General features: G+C 42.3%; 1 protein-coding gene across 2 annotated transcripts; it reads left to right on the plus strand.

Moving 5' to 3' along the window:
* Positions 1–26,797, plus strand: GPAT4 (glycerol-3-phosphate acyltransferase 4). Of its 2 annotated transcripts, XM_087814188.1 has the most exons (14): positions 1–125; positions 1,735–1,862; positions 5,370–6,379; positions 14,470–14,539; positions 14,705–15,005; positions 15,788–15,862; positions 16,657–16,746; positions 16,909–17,002; positions 17,605–17,720; positions 18,567–18,622; positions 19,163–19,248; positions 23,076–23,204; positions 23,285–23,364; positions 24,846–26,797. In XM_087814188.1, the coding sequence occupies exons 3-14, from the start codon at positions 6,191–6,193 to the stop codon at positions 24,952–24,954; spliced, it is 1,395 nt and encodes a 464-aa protein (XP_087670314.1). In that variant the 5' UTR covers positions 1–125; positions 1,735–1,862; positions 5,370–6,190; the 3' UTR covers positions 24,955–26,797. The 2 variants fall into 2 exon arrangements, with proteins under 2 accessions (XP_087670314.1, XP_016051110.1); XM_016195624.2 differs by lacking the exon at positions 1,735–1,862 and having other exon boundaries at positions 5–125.
* The last annotated feature ends 1,135 nt before the right edge of the window (positions 26,798–27,932 follow it).

A 27,932-nucleotide genomic window follows, 5' to 3' on the forward strand; every position in this document is an offset into this window, starting at 1 on the left:
CTCTCAGTGTGATTTGGCAGTACTGGCTCTGGCTGTTTTGCCTCCTGTCAGGCAGGCCCCCTGCAGTTTCTGAATGGAATCAGCATGATCCAGCCGTTTTAGGGGATTTCAAGCACCTTAGGCAGGTAATAGTTGAAACCGGATCTCTCATTAGTGTAATGTCATGACTTCTTGGGAAATACCTTCAAATGTCACATCCTCCTTCCTGGTAACAGGAGCTTAGAATAGTAATAATAATAGTTAATATATTTTGAGCATTTGCCTTGCTCTAGGTATTATGAAAGTGTTTTATTTTTGTTATCTTGTAATTTTGAACATTACTTCTAATAGGTATTGTTGAATAGAAGCTTAAAGAGATTAGGTAATTTACCTGAAGTCATTCACACTGCTGGTTAAGTGGTAAAGTCAGGATTCAGACACTGGTGTGTTTCTTTTGATTTTTGAACCATGAGGCTATTACCTATTCAAAATGAGAAATATAATTTTAAAGATACCAACAAGATAAACAGCCACCCCTAGAGGCAGCTGCTATGGCCAGTCATTTGTGTATCTTTCCAGATGTGTATCTCTGTGAGTACACATGAATTGTATATATTTTTCCTTTTCCTCCCTCCCTCACAGTCGATATTTATTGTGGACATTGCTCTGTATCTAACTGGGAGATTGTTTCTTAGTGCTTATGTATATGTGTGTCTCTTTTTTAATCCATGAATAGTATTCAGTTGTATCCTCTATTAGTGAACATTGATGTTTCTTTTGATATTACAAACAGTGCTTCATTCAGTAACCTTGCACATATAGCATCTTGCACATGCTTCAGCACAGGGTTTCTCATCCTCAGCACTGTTGACATTTGGGCTGGGTAATTCTTTGTGTAGGAGCTGGCCTGTGCGTTATAGGGTGTTTAGCACATTCCTGCCCTCTGTGCACTGCATGCCAGTAGCACCCCGTCCCAAGCTGTGACAACCAAAAATGTCTGCAGACATTACCAAACGTTCCACGAGGGAGTAAAAAATTGCCCGTGGTTAAGAACCACTGTTCTAATTTGTCTTTAGGATAAATTTTTAGAAGTAGAATTGCTGGAACTAAGGTTATATACATTTAAAATTGTGACGGTGATCACTAAATTGTTCTCCATAGAGACTGTACCATTTTACACTAACCAGCAGTAATTGAGGGTATTTTCTCATTTTTACTAATACTTTGGTTTATAGAAAAATTTTTCTGCTGTCTTACTGTATTTTAATTCATAATTCAGCTAGTGTTATTATTGAGCACTAGTGCTTGCTAGGCATGTAGTATTTTTTGGCTTGTGGGTTTTGTGACATACTTTGAAATGCCTTCCTCTGTCTAGCCCTCTTAAAGTTTGGTACCAAGAACTGAAAATACTCTCGGTTTCTTCTGATCATGATGAAATGATAATGCATACCATTTATTGAGATAGACATTGTGCTTGGTGTGCTTTAAAAATGCATTATTGCTGTGTAACCTAAGCATTTATTTGTAATAAAATGCGTATCTTTTTCCTTTTGAGTTGGTGTGTAGCATCTCTCTGGACACAGTCTGGTGGTCACGATCTCCTGAAGTAGGATGTGCCACAGAGAGCTAGCTGAAAAGAAGCATTTGATTCTGCAGTTAGGAATCATGACAGTTCTGGCCTTGTGATTTGGTCAGAATTGGTTTAGATGCCCCAGTTTAAGTTTGTAAGTTCCCTCTGTTATTTTTCTCTTCCAGGACACTCTTCCTTGTAAATCATCATTGTGTGAAATGATGGCTTCGTGTATGCTTATTTGGTTAATACTTGTCTCTAATGAGTATCTAACACCTAACAGTGAAGATTTGTCGAATGCATGAGAACTGAGGTACACTGGAAATTGGGTTATTGGGGAGCCTAAAAGCCCAGATTTGCCATTCAGAGGGGTGAAGAGTTTAGTCAGCTTAGCAGTGGGCTCTGTCACATTCCTAGAACAAAGTCATCTTCCCTCCTAAAAAAGTCAGAACTAGTTGGTCTTTATGTTTTTCTCTGGATCATTTGGGTTGTTGGGGCAACTTTGGTCCAGATGACTCAGTGAGTTTGGCTGAAAGCTGGCATTTTAGAGAATGAGTAGATGCTTCTTAGAGTTCATGGCTTCCCTGCCTCATGCTTAAGGAGTCATGTTCTATTTACCTGAGAGAAAGTGATATCCTCTTCTAAGTGAGCAGTTACCTGGAAATTGTAGTGTGATTGAGTTCTGATGTGAGCAGTTCTCTGATATTTCCAGTATGGCACAGTTACCTCTGGCTTTCATGACTGCTTTGCTTATCCAGCAAGATGTTTAGAACCCTGTTTGATAACCGTAGCTTACTTGCTTTTTCTCTACTTCTAAGAATTTATATGAGAATTGTTTAGTGTTGGCCAGATAACTTGTTTGGCTAGTTTTACTGTTCTCTGTCCTGGAGTCTGCTACTGGTAAACAAGAACTCAGGTGGGGCGGACAGTAAGGGGAAGTTCACTACCTCTCAAGAGGAAGAGCAGCTGCATCACGGGTCAGTAAACTTTCTTTTGTAAAGGAGCAGATGGTAGATAGTTTAGGCTTTTCCAACCCTGGTCTCTGTCACATATTATTTTTTGTTTTTACAACCTTTAAAGATGTAAAAACCATTCCTAGGTCATGAGCCTTATAAAAACAGTCCATAGCCAGATTTGGTCCATAGCGTCATGATGATTTGCCAACCCCTGGACTAGGTGAAGAAATTAGTTGATTGCTTAAAAGCATTTAATGTTTTGGGGACATGAACCCTGTATAACCTTTGAAACTCTTAGTTGATTGTGATCCAAAGAAACTCTGGCATGGGAAGTCAAAGTGACCCTACTTTCAGTCACCCTGGGTCTGTGGAACTCAAGGTAACCTTGGCCACAGTGACAGCAGCTGTCCAGTGGGACAGAGTTCTTGCTGCCTCTTTCCCATGGGAGTAGTGGGCAAGGGTGACCAGGATGGAAGAGTGGAATAGAAGTGCGACCCTTGAATTAGGCTGGAATTAGACAGGTTTAAGGAATACAGTGTTTCAGACAGCAAATTAAGTTGATTTAGTCTTAGAAATACATCTAATTTCCTGGACCTCTGTTGGGATGTAGTTACAAATCTGGCATGTATAATCAGTTTGGCTAGTTTATAAAAATGAAAGAGCAGGTTTGTACCTTGGATTCTGAGAAGAGCACCAAATTCTGATTCTTGAGTCCAGATTTGCCTTGTGGTTTTTCTCTGATCACAAGAAGTTCTGTAGAGTAGGCCTGGCATGAAGGAAGTATTCACTTATTTCAAGGTAGCCTGGCAGGTAGGAGAGCATAATGGGTAAAGAGCATGGGCTCTGAGACAGATATACGTATCCAGATTTCTACTCTACCACTCACTAGATGTGTGATCAGGGTAACTTACTTTATCCTCGAAGCCTCAGTCTCCTCACCTGTAAATAGTAATGACGATAATAACTCCACCATAGGGTTGTTGTGAGAATGAAGTGAGGAGCGTATATATAATATGTGTATTATATTAGCTCAGTGTCTGTCCTGTTAGTACTCGATAAGTGTTAGCAATAATAACTGTAATGTGGAAGTGGAAGATGTCGAGGACCAGATACAGGAACTAGTATTTGTGACTTGGTGCCACTGAACTGTCATGTCTTTTAACCACTAGATGTGTGGGACTATAATGGGAGCAGTAATGGGTTAGGAGTTAGAAGAATTGGATCTGTGTCTACCTTGCTTGGTGTCCTAATTGGTAAAAATTGAAATAATATGTGTTGACAGATTGTAACATCACATATGAAAGAGCTGAGTTCTATAAAGCAATGGACAAAATTTAAGGTAAAGTCAGTAGCCTGTTTGTTCATTCTTGAACTTCTTAACGAATTGGAATAGAGCCTGAAGGTGATTGGTGTGAAGCCAGAATGTTTGTAGAGGGGCTTGATAAGATGCTCCCAAGTTCAAGACTTACATTGGTAAATTGTAGTTAGCGTGAGTAGTATAAAACTGGAATATTTTTGTGAGATACTTGAAATAGTGGAATTTTAAAAAGGAGTGTTTATATTAAGGGAAAGGAACCAATCTAAAAAGGCTACATACAGTATGATTCCAATTATATTCTGGAAAAGGCAAAACTATGGAGACAGTAAAAAGAGTGTTGATTGCTGGGGGTTAGGGGCAGGGAAGGATTAGAGCACAGGATTTTTAGAGCAGTGAAAATATTCTGTGTGATACTGTAATGATGGATACAAATGTTGTCATACGTTTGTCCAAACCCATAGGATGTACAGCAAGAGTGAATCGTAATGTAAACGATGGATTTTGAGTGATTATGATGTGTTAATGTAGGTTCATCAATTGTAACAAATGTAGCTGTCTGGTGGGGGATGTTGATAATGGAGGAGGCCTTGTTACATATGTGGGGGCGGGGCCATAAGAGAAATCTCTGTATCTCCCTCTTAATTTTGTTGTAAACCAAAAACTGCTCTAAAAAATAGGTTTTTTTAAAAAAGGGAATGGCCAGTGTGGGGAGATAGGCTGGAGGAGTTTAATCTCTATCTAGAAAATGTGACAGTATCTTGTAAAATTAAAACTATATATTTCCTTTTCCCCTGCAGTTCCCTTTCTAGGAATTTATCCTGAAAGTATATTTGCTTTATATTTTGTGTGCTGAGTCATGTATGCACGTACGTGGTTATTCATTACATTATTTATAACACCACAAAAGTGGAAACATTGGTGTCCAACTGCAGAAAACTAGTTAACTAAATCAATTAACTAATTCTTAGTCAAAAACTATGTACCTGTAAAAAGTGAGGGAGCTATGTATGTGCTGATTGAACACTCTTCCATGATGTTAACCTAAAAACAAAACAAAACAAACAGCAAGGTGAAGAATAGTGTTCGTTGTATGCCATCATTATTGTTGCCAGATGGGGGATAGAAAAGATCAGTTATGATTTACTTGTATAAGTATAGAACAGCGGGAAGAATACAAAGCTCGTAATGTGGCTGCATCTGGACATGCTCTCTGGGTACTGGGGTACAGGTAGGAGGGGGATTTACTTTTCACACTGTACTTTCTTTATCTTTTCAAATGTGTCTTACTCCCTAGATTTTGTATTCAGAAAGTTGAGCAGCCATAGATTATATCATTGGAGTTGAAAACTATGAAACATTGGTGTGTGTTTTCCTCCCACATTTGTGTCTGCCACCTATTACTCTGTGCAGTCCCTTTGACCTTGATGACTTGAGAAGCTGACAGTGACTCTAGGCTTACCCTAAAACAGTCCCCCACCCCCAAAGCATGTTGACGTTTGTCCTCCCAATTTGTGTGACTGACGGTGCTTTCTGTTTTCACCCCCAGCTTTGGCAGCATGTAAGCAGCTTCTCGCCAAGAACCCAGGTCACCGCTGAGAAGGGGGCCTTAGGGAGAAGAATATCCAGAGGAAACCAATGCCAGGAGCGTCTGGAATTACACTCACCGCAGGCAGCATGAGACATTCTGTGCCAGCATCTGTGTCCTCCTGGCAAAGACTGTAGCTGTCCAGGTAGGAGGGTCCTGGAAGCGGCGCGCACCAGGAGCCTCTCTAGAGGAAGAATGGGGCCAGATATGAACTCTCTACAGTGAACAAAATTTTCAGCTTATGAAGGAATTTTAAGTAAAACAGTTATTTAATTTCCACATATTCAAGTTCCGTAGCCTTCTGTGTGGCGTGCCAGCAGTCACCCCCCCCCCCCCCCACAGGAGTTATCAGGATATTTCTGGCACCAAGTTGAACTCTTCTTGGTACTTCTGGCAATGACAGATCTTCAGGACAGATTTATCTGCTAAATGCTCTTGGGCAGGAAAAAAAGTAAAACTCTGGAAGCAGTATAAGGGTAGCAGAGCAGAGATCCCTCCCTCGCTGCTCACTGTCACAGAAAATCAGCCTGGACTCGAATGAAGATTCATCCTGCCTCATTCACCTCCAGAGCCCACCTGTTCCAGGGAGATCTGGTGTTTTCAGGCTGCTTCCTGTGGCCCTTTTTACTATCGTTCTACTCCCAAGCTTTCTCTCCAGGCCGTTGAATGATGTGAACTTTGGAATGGAGTTTGTTTTCTGTTGGGAACTTGCTTCCTTTCCTGGGCTGGTGCTGTCTGAGAGGACCATCTGAAGGCTGTGTTTTGTTCTTAGGGAGGAGGGCATGGCCATGCCTGGACCCTCCACCATGTTCCTGTTGCTGCCTTTTGATAGCCTGATTGTCAACCTTCTGGGCATCTCCCTGACTGTCCTCTTCACCCTCCTCCTTGTTTTCATCATAGTCCCCGCTATTTTTGGAGTATCCTTTGGTATTCGAAAGCTCTACATGAAAACGTTGTTAAAAATCTTTGCGGTGAGTTGTGCTGTTTACAAATGGTTGCTTCACAGAGGAGGAAGAGAGTTCTTCTCTGGTTGGTGGTTCTCTCTTTATTGGATATAGAGAAAGTTGGGAGAGTGGGAAGTGGCATTTTGAGTAAAAAGAGTAACTAAATGTGTGCTTGTAAAAGGCTTTAGCAGCCTTTCTTTTGAGCAAAGGTACTTGTGTATTTGATTCATCTCAGCAAAGGAACCTATTCCATGACTCTACATGTTCCGTGTTTATTTCAAAGAGGGGGCCTTAAAATTGAAGGGAAAAAAAACACTGCCAGACCCCACTTATGTAACAGATACTGAGACAAAGCTGCTGCTGAAATATTCCCTTGTTGATAAGTATGGGAGAGTTTTTTTCCTCTCCTTCAAATTTTTATTTTAAATAGGTTCTTGCATTTCAGACCAAAATAATTAGTTTAAAAAAAGGGCATTTGATGAAGTTTTATTTTCTTGAAGGTAGAGGAGATGGATAATAAATTCCTTAACATATGTCAGAACCTAATTAATCATACTGATAAACAAAAACTGGTCATAATGTAAAAGAAATGCATGAGAAGTGTATTTCCTCTAAGCTGTTCTGTGCCCCAAGACTTTTATTTTTATTTTATTTTATTTTTTAATTGATTGATTTTTAGAGAGAAGGGAAAGAGAGAAACTTTGATTTGCTGTTCCACTTATTTATACATTCATTGGTTGGTTCTTGTATGTGTTCTGACTGGGGATCGAACTCACAACCAAGACTTTTAATATCCAAAGATTTGGTAATTTTTAGCAATATCTGTTTTCACTCATCACCAAATCTTTACGTATTCTTTTCTACAACTTGAGACCACTTGTAATTTGAGAAATGCACTTAAAATAGTAAAAACAGTATTTAAGTATGCACTTAAAATAGTAAATATAGTATTATTTGTTCATATAGATCTAATAACAGTTTACAGAATAATTTCATTTTTCTTTGGTTTCTTATAATTCTGCAGTGGATAGGTTACCTACATTTTATTAGTGAAGAAATAGAGACTCAGAAAAATGGTGAACTATATGAAATGTTTTATTACAGTGGGATATTTTTAAATGTATATCATTGAATATTGGGTGCTGTCTTTTGGTATTTAATATTCCTATAAAAGTATGATTTTTTTATATTTTGAAAATTGAGGTGAAATTGACATAAAATGAATCATTTTAAGGTGAACAATTTAGTGGCATTAACTGTATTCACAATGCTACACAACCACCAGCTCTACCTAGTTCCACAGCATTTTCTTTACTCCAAAAGGGAACCCCATACTTATTAAGCAGTTACCCCCGCTTTCCCCTCCCCCAGCTCCTGGTAACCAGGAAGGAGTCTGTTTCTGGATTTACCTATTCTGGATATTTCATGTAAATAGAATCATATTAAATGTGCTCTTTTGTGTCTAATGGGCTTCATTCATTTAGCATAAAGTTTTCAAGAATCATCCACTTGGTAACATGTTTCAGTACTCTTTTAGTGGCTGAATAATATTTTATTGTGTGTCTTTACCATAATTTGCTTAATGATTGATGGGCTGTTTCCACCTTCTGGCTATTTTCAATAGTACTGCTATGTATATATGTACTTGTTGAGTACCTGTTTTCAGTAATAGGATTTTTGAGCACTGCTTATGGTCTCGGGTTATCTAGTTCTTCGCTACTCAGGGAGAGGTCTGGAGACCAGCAGCATGAGGATCACCTAAGAGCTGGTTAGAAATGGAGGTCTCAGGCCCACTCCAGACCTACTGAATTATAATTTGCATTTCAACAAGATTCAGGTGATTCATATGTACATTGAAGTTTGAGAAGTGGTACTTGAGTCAGTCTTTGGACTAGTTACTAATGTATTGCGTTTATTTTAACTAACCAGGGAATCTAATTTTCTTAAGTTTCAGTCCAAGAAAATCTTCAGTAGAGCCAGGGTACCTGTGGACCATATAACTTACTACCCATGCCCTTTTGTCACTGTGACAAAAACGTATAACGGTATAGAAACAGTAGAACAGCTCATAAGCTTTTAGGAGATAACAAGTGATGTCTAGCTTTTATTCAAGTTTATAAGCAAGTGATTAATTCATAGACCTGTGGAGATCCTTAGTTTTTAAACATAGAAATAGGAGTTATCAGCCTCTAGGGGTCTTCTGTAGTAGCTAAGATTTTTTAACTTGGATCACTTTGGGTGGGACAAAGGCCTAGAATCCAGGTATACTCCCTACTCCATTTGAAAATACCCCCCCAAATCAATATTTTTAAGTTCATAGCCAGGTAAATCTTCCATATTATGACTGTATTTTTAAATGTACATTCTTGTGACTTTTAGGGCAGATGGAAAATTCATTAAATATATATTGTTTGGCCAATCCATAGACAGGTAATCTTATGCCATCAGTGACTCTGCTGACCACATCTTGAAAATCACTGGTTTGGGGCACACTGATTTAGAAGTGATAATGGAAGTAACGTGTATATATGTGTGTGTACGTATGTGTTCCCCTTTTTTCGCCTCAAGATTTAGAATTTCAAGAACTAGATTTGCACCTCTTATTTCCTAGAGATGTGGATCAGGCATTCAACGGGCCCTATTTCTCCGTCCTATTGAGTATCGTGGGTAATTACTACTTGGTGACAAACTAGAGTAAGGGGTGGGCTAGAAAGAACTGATACATACCAGCAAGGGCATAGGGTGGCTCACTCTCTAATAAGGGTTACTGCTCTGAATTGATCTTAATGGATAGTAAGAACTGAATGCTATTTTTTTAATCAGCAGTAGTAATATGTTAGATTTGGCCAAACTGGTTTTAGATCTTGGAAAGCATACATCTGTATATCCATGTATACATCTAAAATACACCTATACTTGTGGGTGGTTTTTAATAGAGGAGATATTTTTATTTTGCCTTTATTTAGCCTCTTCATTCCCTTCTAAATTGGGTTGATTGTGTGTGTGTGTGTGTGTGTGTGTGTGTGTGTGTGTGTGTGTGTGTATATATATATATATATAAATAAAATTTTGCAGCTGGAATAAAGCTCAGTGATTGTGTTAACCCTGAGGGTCTATCTCTTCCAACTGCACATTTGAATCACCTGAGAAAGCCATTTTAAAAGTACTTATTTGGGAACACTAGAATCTCCCCAGAGATTCTGATTTAATTGGTCTGGGTGGGCATCTTTTAAAACTTTCCAAGTGATTCTGATGTCTGCCATCGAAAGATGGAGTCTGACTTCCTCTTGAGTGGGGACCTTCTTATAACTTGTTTCTCACAAATAGAAAGTGTTGTGTGTGACATGTGAGATTAGGTTAGAAAGGGCAATGTAACTGCTGTCTGATTCCAGGCCACACATAAGTGTTCCAGCTCACAGCCCCAGGGGGCTCTGACAACCAGCATCAGTGCCTCACACAGGAGTGAGCAAGCCTTCGGAGAGGTCCAGCCCCCAGCCTTTGAGCCACACTGCTGATTCCACACTCTGTAATTCGAAGATTCCTGAGCAAAATGAATGATGGTAGTGTTTTAAGCCACTGAGTTATAGGGGGGTTTGTTATGTAGCAATAGATAACCAAACATAATATAATATTAAAGAATTTTAAACATTCATTCATGATCTACAGCTTACAGCACCTTAAAATCTTTTTGCATTACCTTTCAGTCTTTGGCAATACACTGTTTTATGGTTGTGTTGATAGCATGTACATAAAATTTAGTATCTGTGTTTTATCAGCCATTTTTGCATTGTACTAGATAATGTGAAGTATTAAAACTGGATATCTAATACACCTGTGCACTTGACGGACCCAAGTAAACCCTGGCTTAACAACTAGTTTCCCATTATGAGTTCTTTTTTCTATGTAAAAGAACCTTGGTATGATACCTGCCAGGGAGGGAATATAGAGAGAATATGGGTGGGTCAGTGTCTTTTCTGTTACCTCTCCTGGAATACTTAAGCCAGTGCAGGTCCTTTTAATGCTGAGTCATGGAAAATCTCCATGTACAGAGGGCAGCATATTATTTAAAGTGTTTTAGTTTTCTTATAATGTTTGTGCTCCAGATTTACCCTCAAGACAGTGGTCAGGGTATTGTTTGGGGTAGAATTCCTAGGAGTGGACTTTCAGCTGAGTTGAGAATGTTTTGGGAAGGAGAGAAGAAAGCCTGGCTGTAAAGGAGAAAGATGAATATAAACGTTGTGAGTTATCTTGCTGACATGGGAAGGGTTGATCGGGTCAGGTTAGAGAGGGTGGGAGAGTTGTAATCTGATAAACATTAAACTCCAAGACAGAATTGATTGATGGAGAGTCATAGAAACCATGAGGAAATTGAATAGACTGTGCAGGTAGTGGTAATGGGGTAGCATGAACATGAGTTTCTAAATCCAGGGCTTTTCCTACCAGCTCTTAAACTTGACCTAAGTCATCAGACGTTCCAGTCTGCTTCCTCAGAGAATGGGAGTAGTAATACATACCCCCCATGATTATGAGTGAAAGAGGTCATTTTAATCAGGTATGTCCTCCCTGCCCCGTGAGAAGGGCAATTTTAACACAGCCTTGAGTAGCTTAAATGACGAAATCAAGAAGAGGAGAGTGTGATATGATGGGGTAGGTGATGCAAAGTAGTTTTAGGTTTTGTCATTTCAGGTTTATCTTTACATATGGACCTTGATGAAAAGAAATATTGGGAGTTGGTTAATTAAATGCAGCCTTTAAAGAATGCGTACTAAGTGCAAAGCACTCTATCAGATTATGCTGGAATTCCAAACGGGTAGGTTCTGGCTCCTGCTCCTCACTGTATTTATTATAGTCCAGTCGGAAGGACAAGTAGATGCACACACAACTGGTTCATACTGCAATGACAGTTAAAATACACAAACCAAGTAAAATTCTGACTGCAGGAACTGGGTAGATAACATTTTATATAAGATGTTGGCGTTTGAACTGGATCTTAAAAAGCAAAATCATTCTAGAAGTGCCGATGAGAAATACAGTCTTATTTAGAGACAGTACGTAGTTGTATAGAGTAAAAATGTTGGGTGCATGGAGGGAATAAGGTAGACCATAAAGCCGAGTATTTTCATTAGGCGTTGAGAAGCCATTGAAGGTTTCTTAGCAAAGAAGTGATATGGTCAGTCTGGCAGCATGCATTCGGATGGGTAGGAGGAAGGAAAGAGCAATTAAAGAGTTGTTGAATTAGTAGTGTAGGCTGGAGAAGAAGCCAGTGAACAAAGGGAGTGGCATGACACAGAGGCAGCTGTGAAAGACAGCCTCAGGGGAGGATTGATAGGAGCTGGTGACAGATGGGAAGCCTGAAAGCTTGGGTGACAGAGGGATAGTGATCTCAGCACTAGAGGAGGAGGGCTGGATGGATACACACCGGGGGTTGGAAGGAGGTAGGCTGCCTTTCATTCTCAACCTGCTGGATGGTGAGGGCTGGTGGGACTTGGTGTGGAGATGACCAGCAGGTGGTTGGAAATGTGAGGTTGGCACTTTTGTCAAGTCAAAATTTGTAGATTTGGCAGCAGCTACTTAGAGGTTATAGCTGAAGCAGGGAAAGAAGAAGGGTTGTTAAAAGATGTAGCCTTTGCTTGGGACTTAGAAGGTAATGGATGACGGGAGCCGGATTTTAAGGGTCTGATTCTTTGGGTATGTCTAGCTAGTTCATAGGAAAATGCAATGGAAGCTGCATTTGGAGGGGAAGGTTTCTGCTGAGATTACTGTTGCTAAAACTGTTAGACCTTATCATGTGATTAGTTCCTAAATTGTAGGTCCAGTGGAATGAATAACTAGTGATAAAGTGCACCATCGAACCATCTGCATTTCACCTTCCAAGGTCTGCCTTGGGTTTAGTGTTACCTAGGAGTGCAGCATTGTTAATGCCCTTAAATGGTCTCTTCTCTGTCCGCTAGAAGCTGAAAAGGGAATAATTTAGTAATCTGATACTGACAGGGTAGTAAATGGCATCTCACAGGGGAAGGGAGAGGTTTATAAGGAAATGAACTGTGAACCTAGGATTTTCAGTTTTATTCTGGATATCTAAGCACTGTACTTCTTAAAGTGACAGCGCAGAGAAGCCAGTTGTGTAGTTATCAGACGTTGCTAATGTGCAGCGCCCCTTTCATTCAGTCCTCTGCATCAGGGTGAAGTAAGCCAGCCATTCCTTCACGGGCTATTCCCAGCTAATGACTGGGTTCCTCCAACCCTGCCTCCTTTTTCTTACTCTTGTGGCTGGACAGGTCTTTCCTAAACACAGAAGCATTTTCTAATGTACAAAGGAGGAGGGCAAAGGGATGTTTATGACAGAGCTTTGTCATAGAGCTAGAAGACATAGAATCTCATTTAAGCAGTACCTTTCCAATGAAAATAAAAAACCACAGCCATCTTAAATTTTGCATAGTGAAGCAGTCTTCACAGACATAATTCTAGTGTTCAGGAGGTCTGACGTCATATGTTACGTGCCTGTTGCATCCTAATCTAAGTATCAGAATTGTCAGTACAGAGCCAGTTCTGATTGTGTTCTGTTTTTCTGATTCTGACTATGCTTACGGTACAAATACAGAGTCTTGGCCAAAATGGAAAGCCCTTTAAACTCTGGTTGAGTGACTTGTCTGTGTGCCAGGCTGGTTGTGAACTTCTTGCCCCTCATTCACCTCTTCCCTACATGCAGTTCATCTTCCTCCACGTTAGGGTCATTTTCTTCTAGAAAATATCGTCCGTGCATAGAGCCAAAAGATATCACTGGCTAAATATCTGAAATACAGAAACTGCGTTATGTGAGTTTTTTTGCCTCAGACCTTGCTTTAGTGGGTGACTCTGTAAGCCATCTGTTTTTTTAGACAGTGGAGTTTGAAGAAATTTCCAGATGAGATCAGATCACTGATTAAACTCATGTCCTGTTTTTGGCTTTGCTTTTGGCTTTTGCTAATACTTCAGGCTCTGCCAGAAAAATCCACACCAAGTGCTTTGGGCCATGTGGATTTTGCTGTGTCATAGAATGAAAGAGTTCTTTCCCACCTTGCGTAACTGGAAACAGTTTGAAAAGACACTTTTTAAGATATCTGTTTTATTTCTTTGATCACCATGGATATAACTTTCTATTCAGTGACAACATATTCCTGTAGGTAATAAGTGAGCTCATGTTTTCACCTCTCACTATTTGATAGTGGGAGAGACCCAGCCTCTGACTCTCTTTAGTTAAAAGGATTTTAATGAAGGAAGGGAGGTTCAGGAAGAGCCTCTTTTTTCTAGATCTCTTCCAGAGTTGATTATTATTTCAGTAATAATGAGGACAATTAGGGTATTAGGCAGTTGCCCTTTCATTTGATTCTAAGTGATCTCGTGATGTAGGAGGTTAACGTACTATCATTCTCTTTTGTAGATAGAAAGGACCAATAGTCAGAGTGTTGGGATGAGTTACTTAAGGGATAAAAGTGTCACACTTGGGATTTGAACCTAGATTTTTTTTTGGTTAAATCTCCAAATACTTTCCTAACACTTTTTTTTTTTTTTTTAACACTGAGCCACTCTCAAGCCTTTCTATATCAAGTGGGGTTCTTCTGTTAAAAGGTTACTTAGAGGGTGAATGGACAGTCCAGACATGTCTATTATTTAAATCCTTTTACCTACTTGAAAACTAAAATTGTCACTTTCTTGGAATAATTTGGGAGGTATGCAGCATCAGGTGGCAGGCAGTAGCTTAAAGGGTGCTTGATTTTGCTGTTTGTGAATAGCTGCTGTTTGGTAGTGAAGAAGGAGTATGTGAGGTCCACGTACTGCCTGCTGGGGAGTTCCTTAAGGAACCTGGGACAGAGGGTTAGGCAGGGAGAAGCTATAAACTTACCCACACCCCTGAGATTCCAGCTCTTTCCTGTAGGTGGCTTAACTCTTGGTCTTAGTTATCAAGGGGGGCAACTGCTCTAGTACGAGAGAGCTTTGAACTTACTTTCACAATGGGTGCTTTTTTGGCTACAATCTAATCTTGGGTGATGGGTTGAGGCTTTCACAGAATGGAATGGAGGTGCTCCCTGAAAAAAAAAGGATTTCATTCTTAATTGTTACCGTTTTTCCCCCTGCAGTGGGCGACCCTGAGAATGGAGAGAGGAGCCAAAGAGAAGAACCACCAACTCTACAAACCCTACACCAATGGTAAGACTGGGTCTTGGGCCTTACCCTAGAAGCTCCCTCTGAAGTGTGTTCCTGAATGCTTTAGTTCCCCACAGACGCTTCACTGCGTGAAAGGTGGGCTGTATACAGAGTATTTTTAACAGGCGTTCTCCCAGCATGCTGCTCAATGGGGGTTCTCTTTTGCAGGAATTATTGCAAAAGATCCCACTTCACTAGAAGAGGAGATCAAAGAAATTCGTCGAAGTGGTAGCAGTAAGGCTCTGGATAATACTCCAGAGTTTGAGCTCTCTGACATTTTCTACTTCTGCCGGAAAGGAATGGAGACCATTATGGATGATGAGGTGACAAAGAGATTCTCAGCTGAGGAATTGGAGTCCTGGAACCTGCTGAGCAGAACCAATTACAACTTCCAGTACATCAGCCTCCGGCTCACTATCCTGTGGGGCTTAGGAGTGCTGATTCGGTATTGCTTCCTCCTGCCTCTCAGGTGAGGGCAGGGCCCAAAGAGGGGACTAAGGACCTGAGCTGCTGCTGCCTAAGCCCCATGCATGATCTGCTTACCTGTGTCTGCTTGCTTTGTTTTCCCATTTTAAAAAGGATAGTAGGATTCTTTCATTGGCCAGTCCCTCTGGCCCTTGGAAGGGTACACTGGTGATTATTCTTTAAAGACCCTGGATTCTCTGCATATCAGACAGAAATAGTTAGATTTCTGAAGACAAGTTGCTTATCTAGATGGACAAAACACAGGGACAGGGAACATGATGTGCTTTCTGGCCACTCCTCCCTGGGCAGGGCTTATTCTTTCCTGTTTTAGTACAGAGGCAATATTGATCTTTAGTTTTTCTGTACCGTGTGTTTTCTTAGTGTGCCTTGCCAGGTGCTGGTACCTGCAGGCTCTACTTCCTGTTGCTTCACAAAGAAGCTGTGCTTTTGCCACCTTAAAGCCAAAGGGAAGGGTAAGACCACAGGACAGCAGATGCCTAAGGGCACAACAGCCAACCAACTTTAGGATTTTCCATCATTCTGGCTGCCTGATGCCAGAGGAGATAGTGTCAGCTGAGAACCAAATCCATAATCGCTGTCAGTTTTGAATAAAAATAAACTCTGGTTCTGATAGGCCTGTTTGCATTTCTAGTGGAACTCTAACCTAGGTCCTAGGTGATCAGGTCTTGGGGGTGATTTCATGATGCCACTTTCATTTTCCATATTCAGTTCTGTACATGGTGCAAGGATTTGTTTGCTGTGTTTTAATTTGTCTTCTCATTTCAGGATTGCTCTCGCTTTCACAGGGATTAGCCTCCTGGTGGTGGGCACAACCGTGGTGGGATACTTGCCAAACGGGAGGTGAGTAGAGTGGGAGTATCCGTGTCTGAAGGGTACTTGGGTCTGGAATGGTGGCTCCGATGTTGAAGGCCAAGCTATTTCTCTGGGTACAGCCAAGCCACAGAATCTTAGGTGGATGAAATAACCTAATGACCACCTACCTAATGACCAGTGGCATTAGCACTGGTCTTTTTTTTTTTTTTTTTTTTACCGATCTTGATCTGTGTTCTTTCTGCCGTCCAGCCCTCACACTCTTCCTGTTTTAAAGACAAAAGGGAAAACCACAAACTTTGGAGTCCAGGTCTAGCAGGTTTCACAGCATGCTGTTTAGCTTTGAGCATTCTACTGTGTTGATAAATTGGTAAGAGGATAAGAAATGTGGATAGGGCTTCTTTGTTTGTTTTGTTCTTTGAAGGAGAAATTTGCTTTTTCTGGGAAATTCTGGAGCAAACAAACCTCTCTTCTGCCTGGGCTGGTTAGGAGGCTGGACTCTGGCCTTTGCCTTACCTCTAGATGTTCACTGGGAAGGAAAGGAATCAAGTAGACTCACCTGTGCAGGAAATTTTAGGGCTATGATTCTAAACCTTTTTACTTAGGTGAGTTTAAACAATTCTCATCATTGCTTTGTTTCCTTGTATATGGGCATAAAGATGCTAATAAATTGTAGGGTTTTGCTATATACACTAATATTTTATAAAAATACTTTGCAGTCATAAAGGACTGTAGGCTGTGATAGTTAAATTGTTGGAGTCAGTAACTTTTCCTGTCTTCCTATATGTAAAATAAAAGCAAAAGTCTTTGTCCTGTTATTGCAGGTTTAAGGAGTTCCTGAGTAAACATGTTCACTTAATGTGTTACCGGATATGTGTGCGAGCCCTGACAGCCATCATTACCTACCACGACAGGTGAGCAGTATGATACAGAGGGAAGTGGTGCTGGCAAAACATGACCCAACTAGGGCTCTTCCGAGCTTTCAGTTAAAAGAATTGATGAAGCTGAGGTGAGGGATGAGTTCCAAATGAATTGTTTCACAAGAATTTTTGTTGCCTTGCATACATTCTAAACAGGGAAAACAGGCCTAGAAACGGTGGCATCTGTGTGGCCAATCATACCTCTCCTATTGACGTCATCATTTTGGCCAGTGATGGCTATTATGCCATGGTAAGACTTCTTTCTTATGCTTTCTTGGGGTAAAATTTCTTACTTTAGAGACTGGTCAGGGAGGCTTCTGGACCCTTCACCGAGTTCTTTCTTAAGAATAAAAACAGGTAAACATGTTTTTATGTATGGGCCCCAACCTAGAGTTTTGCCTTTGTTTCTGTTGCTTCTGAGAACTCCTTGGGACTTTGATACCAGATATTCTGAGCAGAGTAACTGCAAGTGTGGTAGGAGATTAGACTTTGGATGTTTAGGAGGCATGAAAAGGGGTGAAGATAGGGAGAAAGGTTTTGAAGGACTGGGTTTAAGGGCATTGGAGAATCTGTGCAGGGGGGCATTTTTACACAAGGTATTGTTCAGCTTCATGTTAGGATTTTCATCTATGTTTTTAATTACACATCTCTGATATCACTGATTAAAAAGAGAAATTTAAGAGTCATGGAGTCTAATAGTGGTTTCTTAATAGTCAGAAACCTGTGGTTATTAAAATGTTAGAATGTGAGGGGTTGGGGTGGTTATCTTGTGGGATCTAAGGCTTTCTCCACAGAGTGGGGGATTTGAGTGAAGATGGCTTCACCACTAGTTATTCCTTTGTCTGAGATTAGGTGGGTCAAGTGCACGGGGGACTCATGGGTGTGATTCAGAGAGCCATGGTGAAAGCCTGCCCTCATGTCTGGTTTGAGCGCTCTGAAGTGAAAGATCGCCACCTGGTGGCTAAAAGGTAAATCAACAAAATTCCTTTGTTCTGTATTACCTGTTACAGAGTATGCATTTTACAAAATTATCCCTCCACAGTGGTATTATAGTCTTTCACACTAAGCTACACTGCGTTCATAATAGAAATACTTTTTCCTAAAACATGGAATATAAAAAGTAAAGAAACCCTAATATTAGTTACCAAATTAGTAATGTTTCTAAAGCTTTCTTATTTCTTGCACCCATAGTAACAAACAACATATGCATTTTAATGCTGTTTGAAATCTCAAAATGAATTTATTAGCGCAAGTAAAAACAAACTTAAGGCAATGGAACAAAGTACTTCCCTGTTTTCAAGCTTGAAAAAAGGATTAATCTGGTACAAGTAGTGGCAAGAGCTTTGCCGTAAATTGAGAGGAATCCAGACCCAGCTGAGACCATCTTCCATAGGGACAAATGAACTTGCCACTAAAATTCCTTTGCTGCCTCTCTGAGGGACAGAGTGTAAAGAGGTGCTTTAGGTCCAGCCCAGCAAGGCTGTTAGGAGTTTGGTAGCAAGCATTTATTAAGGGTTCTCTGTGCAGGGCCCCTGTAGCAGGTAGTCCCAAGTCTGAGCAATGTCCTCTGTATACACACTTTACTGCTTAATTGAATAATTATATGAATTAAATTGTAGTCAGATGATTTTCCCTGTCATAAGTTTTATCTTTGTGAGATTTAGATTTGGGGTTTTTGAAAGATAGGGTCGTATTTGTTCACTTGTTTTTATACAGCATCTGGTGTCACATCTGTGTAGGTTATTTATAAATGCATTTTGGTGATAATGGACGTAAGGCTGCCTGACCCTTGGTTTTATTTTTCTCTTCTAAAGACTGACTGAGCACGTGCAGGATAAAAGCAAGCTACCTATCCTCATTTTCCCAGAGGGTAAGAAGGGGTCGATCACCACAGAGAGCTCTGTTGGGGGAGGCCGTGCAGGATGGGGACTCTGGTGTTGCCTCAGAACCAAGTTCCTCGACCTTTGTTGGGGTCATCTGTTTTCAGTGAATAATGTTAGGTCCCTTTAGATTGGTTGTGGGACTAGAAACTCATAGAAATTTAGAATTTGGACTAAATGCCATAGTGTGAACTTCCCCAGTGCAGAAATCCATTCTATAGTATTGTCGACAGGGTCTTTCAGCTCCTTGTAGGTTCCTTACTGAGACCTGCCAAGTCTGCTGAGCATCTCTGGCCTTTTATCTAGGCTGTGTGTGCTCATCAAGGACTATGGTCCTGTAGTAGGAGAATAGGAAGCAGATGAGTATTTTGCTTAACCCTCTTAAGTGTTCATTTATAAGCTAGGGAGATGGCAGATTATCTCGTTTGAAGAGTCATTAGAATTATTGTTATTATATTTCATTCTTAAACTCCTAATCTCTGGGGTGAAGAACCAAAAGAAATAGCATTTTATTCTCTCCTGCATTTTAGGAACCTGCATCAATAATACATCGGTGATGATGTTCAAAAAGGGAAGTTTTGAAATTGGAGCCACGGTTTACCCTGTTGCTATCAAGGTACAAGAGCTCTGAGGGTGCATGCGGCCCTTATGGCCGCTGCCACAACAGGATGCAGCAAAAGAAGATGGGGGAAGGCGCTGGTGCCACCATCAGTGGGTTGATCCTCTCGGGTGGAGCAGCCTGGGGCTGGGCCGGTGTGGGCCAAGTGCTTAGGAGAATGCAACACTGTTCACAGCCTGTTAGAAGGAGCTGGGAGTATTGGAATGTGGAATAGCCAGACTCCAGCCCACGCCTCCCCAAACCCACCAGAGGCAGGAAATGGGGAACACTTTATAAGCTTCGTGTATTTCCCTCACTTATTATCTCTGTCTCCGTAAAGCTGGCTGGAGTGTAAGAAGTTCCATCTGAAGAGGTGGCTTACTGCAGGGGTGCGGGGTTGGCTGCCCACTGGGATTTGTATTTGGTGGAGAGGCGGAGATGAATGGGTGAGGTGTGGCCTCTGTGCTGAAGGAAGAAACCACTCCACTGATTTGGGTCATGTTCTCACCTGTGAACCAAGGACAGCTTATAAAAGTGAAATGGCTCTTAAGAGCTTGTCTGTTCTACCCTCCCACCTTTTAGGAATATGGCCTCACTGTTCACACTCACCTAGAGAGATGGGATTCAGCCAGCCAACCAGTTCCCCTTTTTTCTCCTTCTTCCATCTCCCCCCTTCACAGTCATCTGATCTTATAAATACATAGTATTATTTCCAAAAGGTTGCTGTTATGTTACAACTAAAAAACATAGGCTATTGTCAATATATTTGAAGTATTTCATTGAAATCAGGGTAAGACAGTGAGGAAATTTGAGCTGTGCTTAGAATTTAGTCTCCATACTTTTGCAAGGGTCTGTTTATCATCTGCAGAGCATTCTGTGAAAATAGTATTTTTTATTTTCATCTTGCCAGTACTGCTGGTATAGTGGGGGAAGAGGCTCTTCTCTTCTAGACGCTTACCAGCCTCTCCCTTTTTACCAGGTTGGCACAGCACCAGGGCAGGGATGGCCGATGAATAGTGGCTGCAGGGTAACTGATCCATAGGTCAGCGCTGCTTGAGAGATTTGTGGGGGATGCAGTGTCTGCTGTGGATGCAGGAATGGGGAGTGGCGTTCCCACCACATGCATGCCATCCTGCATTTTCAAGTCCTGAGAGTCCAGTGCTTCCCCGTACATGTTTATTAAAAACAAACTACTGGGTAGAAGCCCTCATTGCTCACTCGACAACATTGGTTCCTGGATCATAGCTGCATCAGCATCACCTGGAGGGACTGTGAAAATGCAGATGGCCAGGCTTGCATTTCTGTCTCGTTCCTGGTTGTTGCTGATGCTGCTGTTTAGTAGCCAACCTGTATGAAGCCTGCTCTGGAGCGATGGTTTTTAACCAGTTTTGGAACATAAACCCTTGGGGTGGTTCTGACTCCTCTCCAAAGGAAAAGGCATGTAAATGTTACATTAATTTCATTCCATTTACAAACTAAAGCCCACATAAGATTAAGAACTTCTGTTCCACAGATAGTTTTCTAGTTTTTATGAAGTTTTTGGTAACCAAACTTGGATAACATTAGCAATTTCAACACTCTTACTACATTTCCACCAAAATTGTCATTATCTGATTTTGAGCAATTTATTGCTGTTTTGAGCTTTTTGCCTGGTTTTTCTCTCTATAGGGTCTGCCCAGCATGGAACAGAGTGTCGACCCTAAACAAGGACTGACATACACTTACACATATCACATTTTTTTTATATATATAATGCTTTACAAGCTGGAAAAAAACTTTCTTCAAACCATACACATTAGCTTCTGTTTAAAACTCATTCTTCTCCCTTATTTCCTTTTAGTATTATAACGTGAAGTCATTAAACCTTCTGTAATATATAAATTTCTTAGTTTCTGTAATTAAATCTAAGTATCTTCATTTCACTAGTCAGGTTCTCAGCTAGACATAATTATCCAATTTCTATTCCGAGAATCATAAAATTTAAGCTTGAAAGGCCTAAAAGATCATACAGGTTAGACTCAGCCCACTCCCTGAGTGCAAGTGTCCCCACCACAGCCTCCCTGCCTGTGTTCCTTCCGCAGTTCTTCCAGGCCTGGGGCATTTTCTACACTGGTGGCAACTTAGTTCTGTGGCTTCACTGTTGAAATTCCATCTCCTTTTGTCTCCACTCTCTGGTTCTAGGTCTGCTTTATGAAAGTCAGTCTAATGTCTTATCTGTGATAGCCTTTCTCTCTCTCTCTTTTTTTTTAAACATGTTTCCACTGATTTCAGAGAGAGAGGAAGGGAGAGGGAGAGAGAGATAGAAACATCAACGATGAAGAGAGTCATCATTGATCGGCTGCCTCCTGCACTGCCCCGAGTGGGGATCAGGCCTGCAACCTGGGCATGTGCCCTGACTGGGAATCGAAAGGGGGCTCCTGGATCATAGGTCAATGCTCAGCCACTGAGCCACGCCTGGCTGGGCTCTGTGATAGCCTTTCAAACATTTGATAACAGTCCCATGATGCTTTGTTCAGGCATTCTCTTCAAGGATTCAGTTGCTTCTTTTTATTTTTTATTTTTAGAGCGAGTGTGGAAGGGGAGGGAGAGAGAGAGAAACATTGATGTGAAAGAGACATCAATTGGTTGCCTTCTACGTGTGCCCCATGTGGGACTGGGGAATGAAACTTGCAACCCGGGTATGTGCCCATGACCAGGAATCGAACCTGTGACCCTTCTTCAGTGTGCAGGCCGACACTCTAACCACTGAGCCACACAGGCCAGGGTGCTTCTTATCTAACTTCCTCCAGGACTCCTCCCATCAGGCTTACCTGCCACTTAAATTATTATTCTGTTTGGTGAGAATGAGGGTCACAGCTTTGGCCACATTTCCCATAAAATACTGTTGAATCACAGCCTTTGCCTCCTCTAGAGTTGTTGACAAATGAGAGTATCTGATAAGCCTGCTTCCTGGTGGGACGTGCAGCACCTCTGTGGTGGAGGCTTGTACTGTTGCTATGCATCCACTCACTAACGAACAGTGATGGTCAATCAAATCAGAGCCTCCTGCTTAAAGAGGTAACTAGCTTTGTTAGAAGTGTAATTACAGCCTGGCCAGGCGTGGCTCAGTGGTTGAACGTTGACCTAGGATCCAGGCGATCGGGGTTCGATTCTCGGTCAGGGCACATGCCCAGGTTGTGGGCTCGGTCAATGACTCATCATTGATGTTTCTCTCTGTCTCGCTCCCTCTCCTTTCCTCCCTCTGAAATCAATAAAGGTACATTACAAAAAAAAAAAAGTGTAATTACAGAAGCATATCATAAGCTTTCTAATTGTTTTCTCTTCAGTCTGAGACACTAGAAATGATATTTAAGACTTGGTAGTTATGTAGCAAAATATATTTGGGGGAGGCATATGTTTTTATGAGTGAATAGCATGAGGATAGAGGGTTTATAAGAAGGGAAGGGCACAGGTGAGGCAGGTGTGGTGCCATTCTGGTAATGACTGAATCTGGAGAATAGGTATATGGAGTGTATTATCCTAGTCTCTGTTTTTAGATATGCTTGAAAACTTAAGTAATAGAATATATGCACTGATAAGTGAGTAAGATGTGAAACTAATCAAAGAGGGAGGATATTTGTCTGAGGAAGGCTGTTGGGGGTGTCCTCCCAGGGTTCTACAGCAGTATTTTGGGTCAGTCAGGGAGGTTAATGTTTCTAGAGATCAGAACTGCCCTGGTGTAGCATTACTCAGAGGTGTTCATGGAGAGGGTCAGAAACAGCTTTCTAATGCTGACACTGCCCCAGTGATGCATTCACTGTTAGAACTGCTGGCTTCTTACCATCTAGCTTTCCACTGTTTTTCAGTATGACCCTCAGTTTGGTGATGCCTTCTGGAACAGCAGCAAGTATGGGATGGTGACGTACCTGCTGAGAATGATGACCAGCTGGGCCATTGTCTGCAGTGTTTGGTACCTGCCTCCCATGACCAGAGAGGTAGGTAACCCCCGCATGCAGAGATCTTCAGCTAGCTCTGTCTGAACCTGTGTTGAGCTTTCTCATTCATTTTCTTGCAGACAGATGAAGATGCCGTCCAGTTTGCAAATAGGGTGAAATCCGCCATTGCCAGGCAGGGAGGACTTGTGGACCTGCTATGGTGAGTCAGAGCCAGGTTTTATCAGCTGCGTCTAGGAGAACGTGAATTTCTGAAGAAAATACTAAACTGTTGACCCCATTTACAAAGACTTCTCTCCCTGGTGAGGAGAATGAAGCTCACCAGCCCTGGGGAGTGAGCAGTTTGATTGCTTTCTCCTAGTTCCAACTCAGAAGTGCCCTCTGTTACCCTGATCTCAGGGACATGGAGCCCAGGATGCTTGGACTAAAGCAGTGAGTCTGTAGCTCTCTGGGGTTTGTAGCAGTCTACCAGGGCACAAGCATCCTGTCTCTTCAGGTAGGGGACAGGGTTAAGCGCAAGGGTCAGTTCTGCAGGGCATTTGACTGGAGTGGGCACTGTGGGACAAGTGTAGAAATTCAAATTTTAACCTGATCTGTGGGTTCTTAGGTAATAGCTTGGCTCTCAGGCACATAGACACTACAGCTGGTGCTCTGTGTGATTTTATTTCACCCTCAGAGTAATTCCATGAAGTAGGGAAATTGTTATTCCCATTTTCAGATGACAGCCTGAAACTCAGAGAAGTTAAGTAACCATTTTTTAAAGTCACAGAATAAACACTGAGCCAGATTTTGAACTCATTCTGACAGGTTTCTAGAGCTGGGATGTTCATCCACGGCTCCACGTTCCCTCCCCTGAGGCCTGGTAAAGACGAGGTGGCTACTTTTGAAAGGATGCCTTTACTGTGGATGTGAAAGGATAGCAGATGTCAGGTCTTCTGGTGTGAGGTCTGCCCAATGATGGGGCTTCATCAGAGACTCCCACCACTACCACCTCCATAACTCCAGAAAAGGGGTGGGGCTGAAAGACTGAACTTTCAGCCTGGATTTTCACTGGTCATTGAAGATGATAATTATAGTATGTAGGCAGAGTTTTGGTGACAGGTAGGCGGGAGTGGGACTTGAAAGAATCAAGTCCAATTTGATAGGATCTATTTGGAGATATGAGGGAGGTGCTGGGATTCCCCGCAGCGCCAGCCCTGAGCACACAGGAAGTAAAAACATGCATTTCCCCTTTTGTTGATTGTTTGTGTGAATTTGGAGAATCCTTGTGTCTGAGTTTTACAGATTTTATTTCACAGACCCATTTTACAGATTTATTGTAAGTCTCAATGTCTCTTAAAGCTTGGCTTACTTTCCATAACGCCAGAATACCTCCTTTGTCTTTGTAAGGCGAGGATGAATGTTGGAGTAGAAAGAATTTTAAACTGCTTGGTAGGTCTCAGCAGTGACAGAGCACCTCGAATATGAGCAGTGAATTCTAACCCCAGGCAGGAATGAGTTCTGAGGTGGAAAGGGTGGATTTGGGAGTCCAGGGCCGGTTTCTGAGCTCACCCTGATGAGAGAGCCGCGAAGGACCTTTGCTTCTGCAGGTGTTTCTTGGTTTTGAGCAGCATAGTGCACTGGCTGTGGTGGAAGGTGGGCAGGAAGTTTCTTTGTTGTTACCTGCAGTCTTTCTCTCCCCAGGGATGGCGGTCTGAAGAGGGAGAAGGTGAAGGATGCTTTCAAAGAGGAGCAGCAGAAGCTGTACAGCAAGATGATTGTTGGCAACCATGAGGACAGGAGCCGGTCCTGAGCCCGAGCCCCATGCTGGCTGGAGCCACTGAGCCTGAATCCTTACACAGGCCAGCTGGAGTCGTAGCCGCCGCCCCTACTGCTGCATTCCTCCAGACTCCAGTCCTCAGGCTGCTCTGAGTCCGGACGCCAGCTTCTTCAGAGCCACCTGGATCTCTGGGCTCGCCGTCTGAAGCGAGTGCTGCTGGGTGTCTCTGCCCAGGACAGGATGCCTTCTTGTTTCTTTTACAATAAGTCCGTTGGAGGAATGAATGCCATTAAAGTCAGCTCTCCACCTGTGCACACGCGGGGCTGAGTGGTGGGGAAGAGTCGGCCACATTCCTGTGCCCGTAGGACGCTAGTCTCTTAAAGATGCCCACATGCCAGGGCTTTGGCTGGGGAAGGGCCACCCACTCATGAGAGGTGCTGCAAAGCAGTGTGGCCTGCCAGCCAAAACATTGCCCCAAGCCTTGTAGCTTCACAGATTTGATAAAAAGAAAACTTATCTGCAGGGGCTTTCAGCAAAATGAAGTTTTAAATTCTCATGCAGTCACCAAAGGGGATGGGAAGAGGCAAGATGGACCAGTGACTGGTGTGTGGTGGGAACCAAGAGTCATTTCATGTTCAAACTCCAGTGCTCACCCCAAACTCCCATGTGACTTGCTCTTCGTTAACACGTGCCTCAGTTTCCCCATCTGTAACCTGGATCAGGAGGGGAAGGGTGGTGATACCTACCTCACAGGGTTGTTGTGGGGATTGAAGTGCTATAGTACGTGGACAGGGGAGCTCAGTGTTACAAGTACAGGTCCCTGAGATGTGGCAGGACGAGGTCAGAGCTTGGAGCTGCTACCCAGGCTTCCAAGTTGTTTTGTGAGTAAATAAAATTGTCTTTGACAGTGAATGAATAGAGGGGTTTTTCCCTTCACTCTTTCTACCCTGGATGTAACTCTAAGCAACGTGTTTCTTATCAGAGTTACAGAACATAACCCTGGGGCTGAAGGATGCCTGCTGGGCTTCTGGTATGAAGAGGAGTATTGTTCAGAAGGTAAACTACTCCTATCAAATGTTTGCTTACGTATCTCAGAATTCCCAGCAGAGACGGAGGTGTGGATTTCTGCACAGATGGTGCTGTGGGATTAGAGGTGTGTGATGGGGGCACAATTTGTTGAGGTGGGAGAGAGAGTGCAAGGTGTCAGGGTCAGTCTGTAAGAGTGGAAACCACGAGGAAATACAGGAGACTGGCTGGAGCCGAGGCCCCACAAGGGTCAGTGAGGAGCAGGAGTGGTCGTGGGTATTTGGTGCACTGTGGGCTTCCACATAACTAGAGGGAAGCAGCAGGCTCCATGGCCTCCTGCACCCACCTGCAGTCACTGAGGGCAGATCCGAAACCAAGCCACCCTTGCAGCTTCCTGCTTCCAGTGTCCACCAATTTCAAATCCCTCAGAAAAGAGTTGTCTCACCTCTAGCATTTATCCATCTCCTCCCCCCTCCCTGCCCCTACTACGCATGGCAGTCACCACACCTCTCAGGATTTTGCACCAGCCATGGAGTCACCTCTCCGAGGCCCCCTCCAGCCTGGATTTGGGGATGTGGGAATGAAGCCCCGCTCCTGAGGCTGCTGAGGTAGTACTTTGTCTTGCCTGACCTGAGTGTAACTCACTGACCGCTTTCCTGCTGCTCTGCCTCCATTCCCTCTGACCTGCTACCTGGTGAAAAATTTTCCTCTCAAATAAAAACACTATTATGTCTGCAAGAACAGCCTGTTATGAACTGTTTTACAAAGTATTCAGGAGTAAACAGTGATATCAGCCTTTATAAGAAGTGATATTTACAGTGTTAAAACTGTCTGGAATGATCTTTAAAAATTGATCTTGAAGACTAAGGTCCCTTTTTAAACTCCCTTTAAAAAAAAGACTTCTGCTGATTAGTACATTTATTTTATGATTTTCATAGGTATTTAATATTTTATTTTTATGTTTCTCACATTCTTTTCAACAAACCTGTCTGCCAGTGACATAAAGTATTGCAAGAACCTGGTTTAGAATCACTGCTATGTGAAGAAATACTTGTGGAGACTAAGTAATAATGATTTTCCTCTTACTAAGTGAGGAGAGGGAATATGAATTACACTCCCCCCCCCAAAAAAAAAAATCTAAAGTTTTAATTTAGTGCTTGTTACAAGCATGCAGATGCATCAGACTGCTCCATTGTCTTAATTGGGGACCCTGCAGGCCCCAAATTATCTGTAAGTCAAAATATTTGGTTTGGGATAACAGAATTGGTCATTGCTCTTAGGAATAACAACAGAGAAGCATGTAAAATGCAAAATACACTTGCTGTTGTGATCCCAGAAGTGATGAGGGTGCTCTTAGAGTAAAACCAAGTGGCATTAATCAGTGGCATGAGCACTGGTCAGCTTCTGATCCCACTTCCAAACCTGCAGCATCTCCTTGGCTGTTCGATTTGGTTTTCCTGTGACAATTCACCCATAACGAAGGACTTGGCCTGGATGACCTCTAAAGCCCTTTGTACCTATGCAGTTTCTGTAATTCTCACATCCATAGTTCAAACTTTGGCTTTAAGCCTAAAGTCATCTAGGTTCAGGAATAAGAGAAGTCAGTTTAAAACCATTTGTCTCCTCCAAAACAATGGGGCCAGTGAAACTCCATTCCACTATAGGGTGTCCCACGTGGGAAGGAGAGTCCCCAGTGCTATAGGTGACTGTGGGCCTAGGTGGGTTTGTGGATCTCGGAAAGACTTTTTTCACTCAGATTTCCACCCCCAGCAGTTAGAGAAGGAACTTTCTAAAAAGCCTAGTAAAATTCCCCTGCCAGAGGAAGCTCAATACAAGGCTGTCAGCCAGGCCAGAGCTCAGCAAGCTAAGCTTGATGGAGCAGTTTGAGATGACATCCTTGTGACATTGTAGAACCAACTTTGAAACTTGGTTCTTTACTGTGTCAGACCCCATTCCCTGTTGCTACCCTTCAGAGATTAAAGAAG

The sequence above is a fragment of the Miniopterus natalensis genome, chromosome 2 (genome assembly GCF_054644295.1).
Source record: "Miniopterus natalensis isolate mMinNat1 chromosome 2, mMinNat1.hap1, whole genome shotgun sequence".
Lineage (NCBI taxonomy): Eukaryota > Metazoa > Chordata > Mammalia > Chiroptera > Miniopteridae > Miniopterus > Miniopterus natalensis.

Bases quoted from the DNA above. Each gene is read 5' to 3' on its own strand.
- GPAT4 (XM_087814188.1), top strand. From the start codon at position 6,191: ATGGCCATGCCTGGACCCTCCACCATGTTCCTGTTGCTGCCTTTTGAT. The intron at 15,863-16,656 runs GTGAGTAGAGTG...CTGTTATTGCAG, and splicing joins GGATACTTGCCAAACGGGAG to GTTTAAGGAGTTCCTGAGTA. The intron at 17,003-17,604 runs GTAAGACTTCTT...GTCTGAGATTAG, and splicing joins GTGATGGCTATTATGCCATG to GTGGGTCAAGTGCACGGGGG.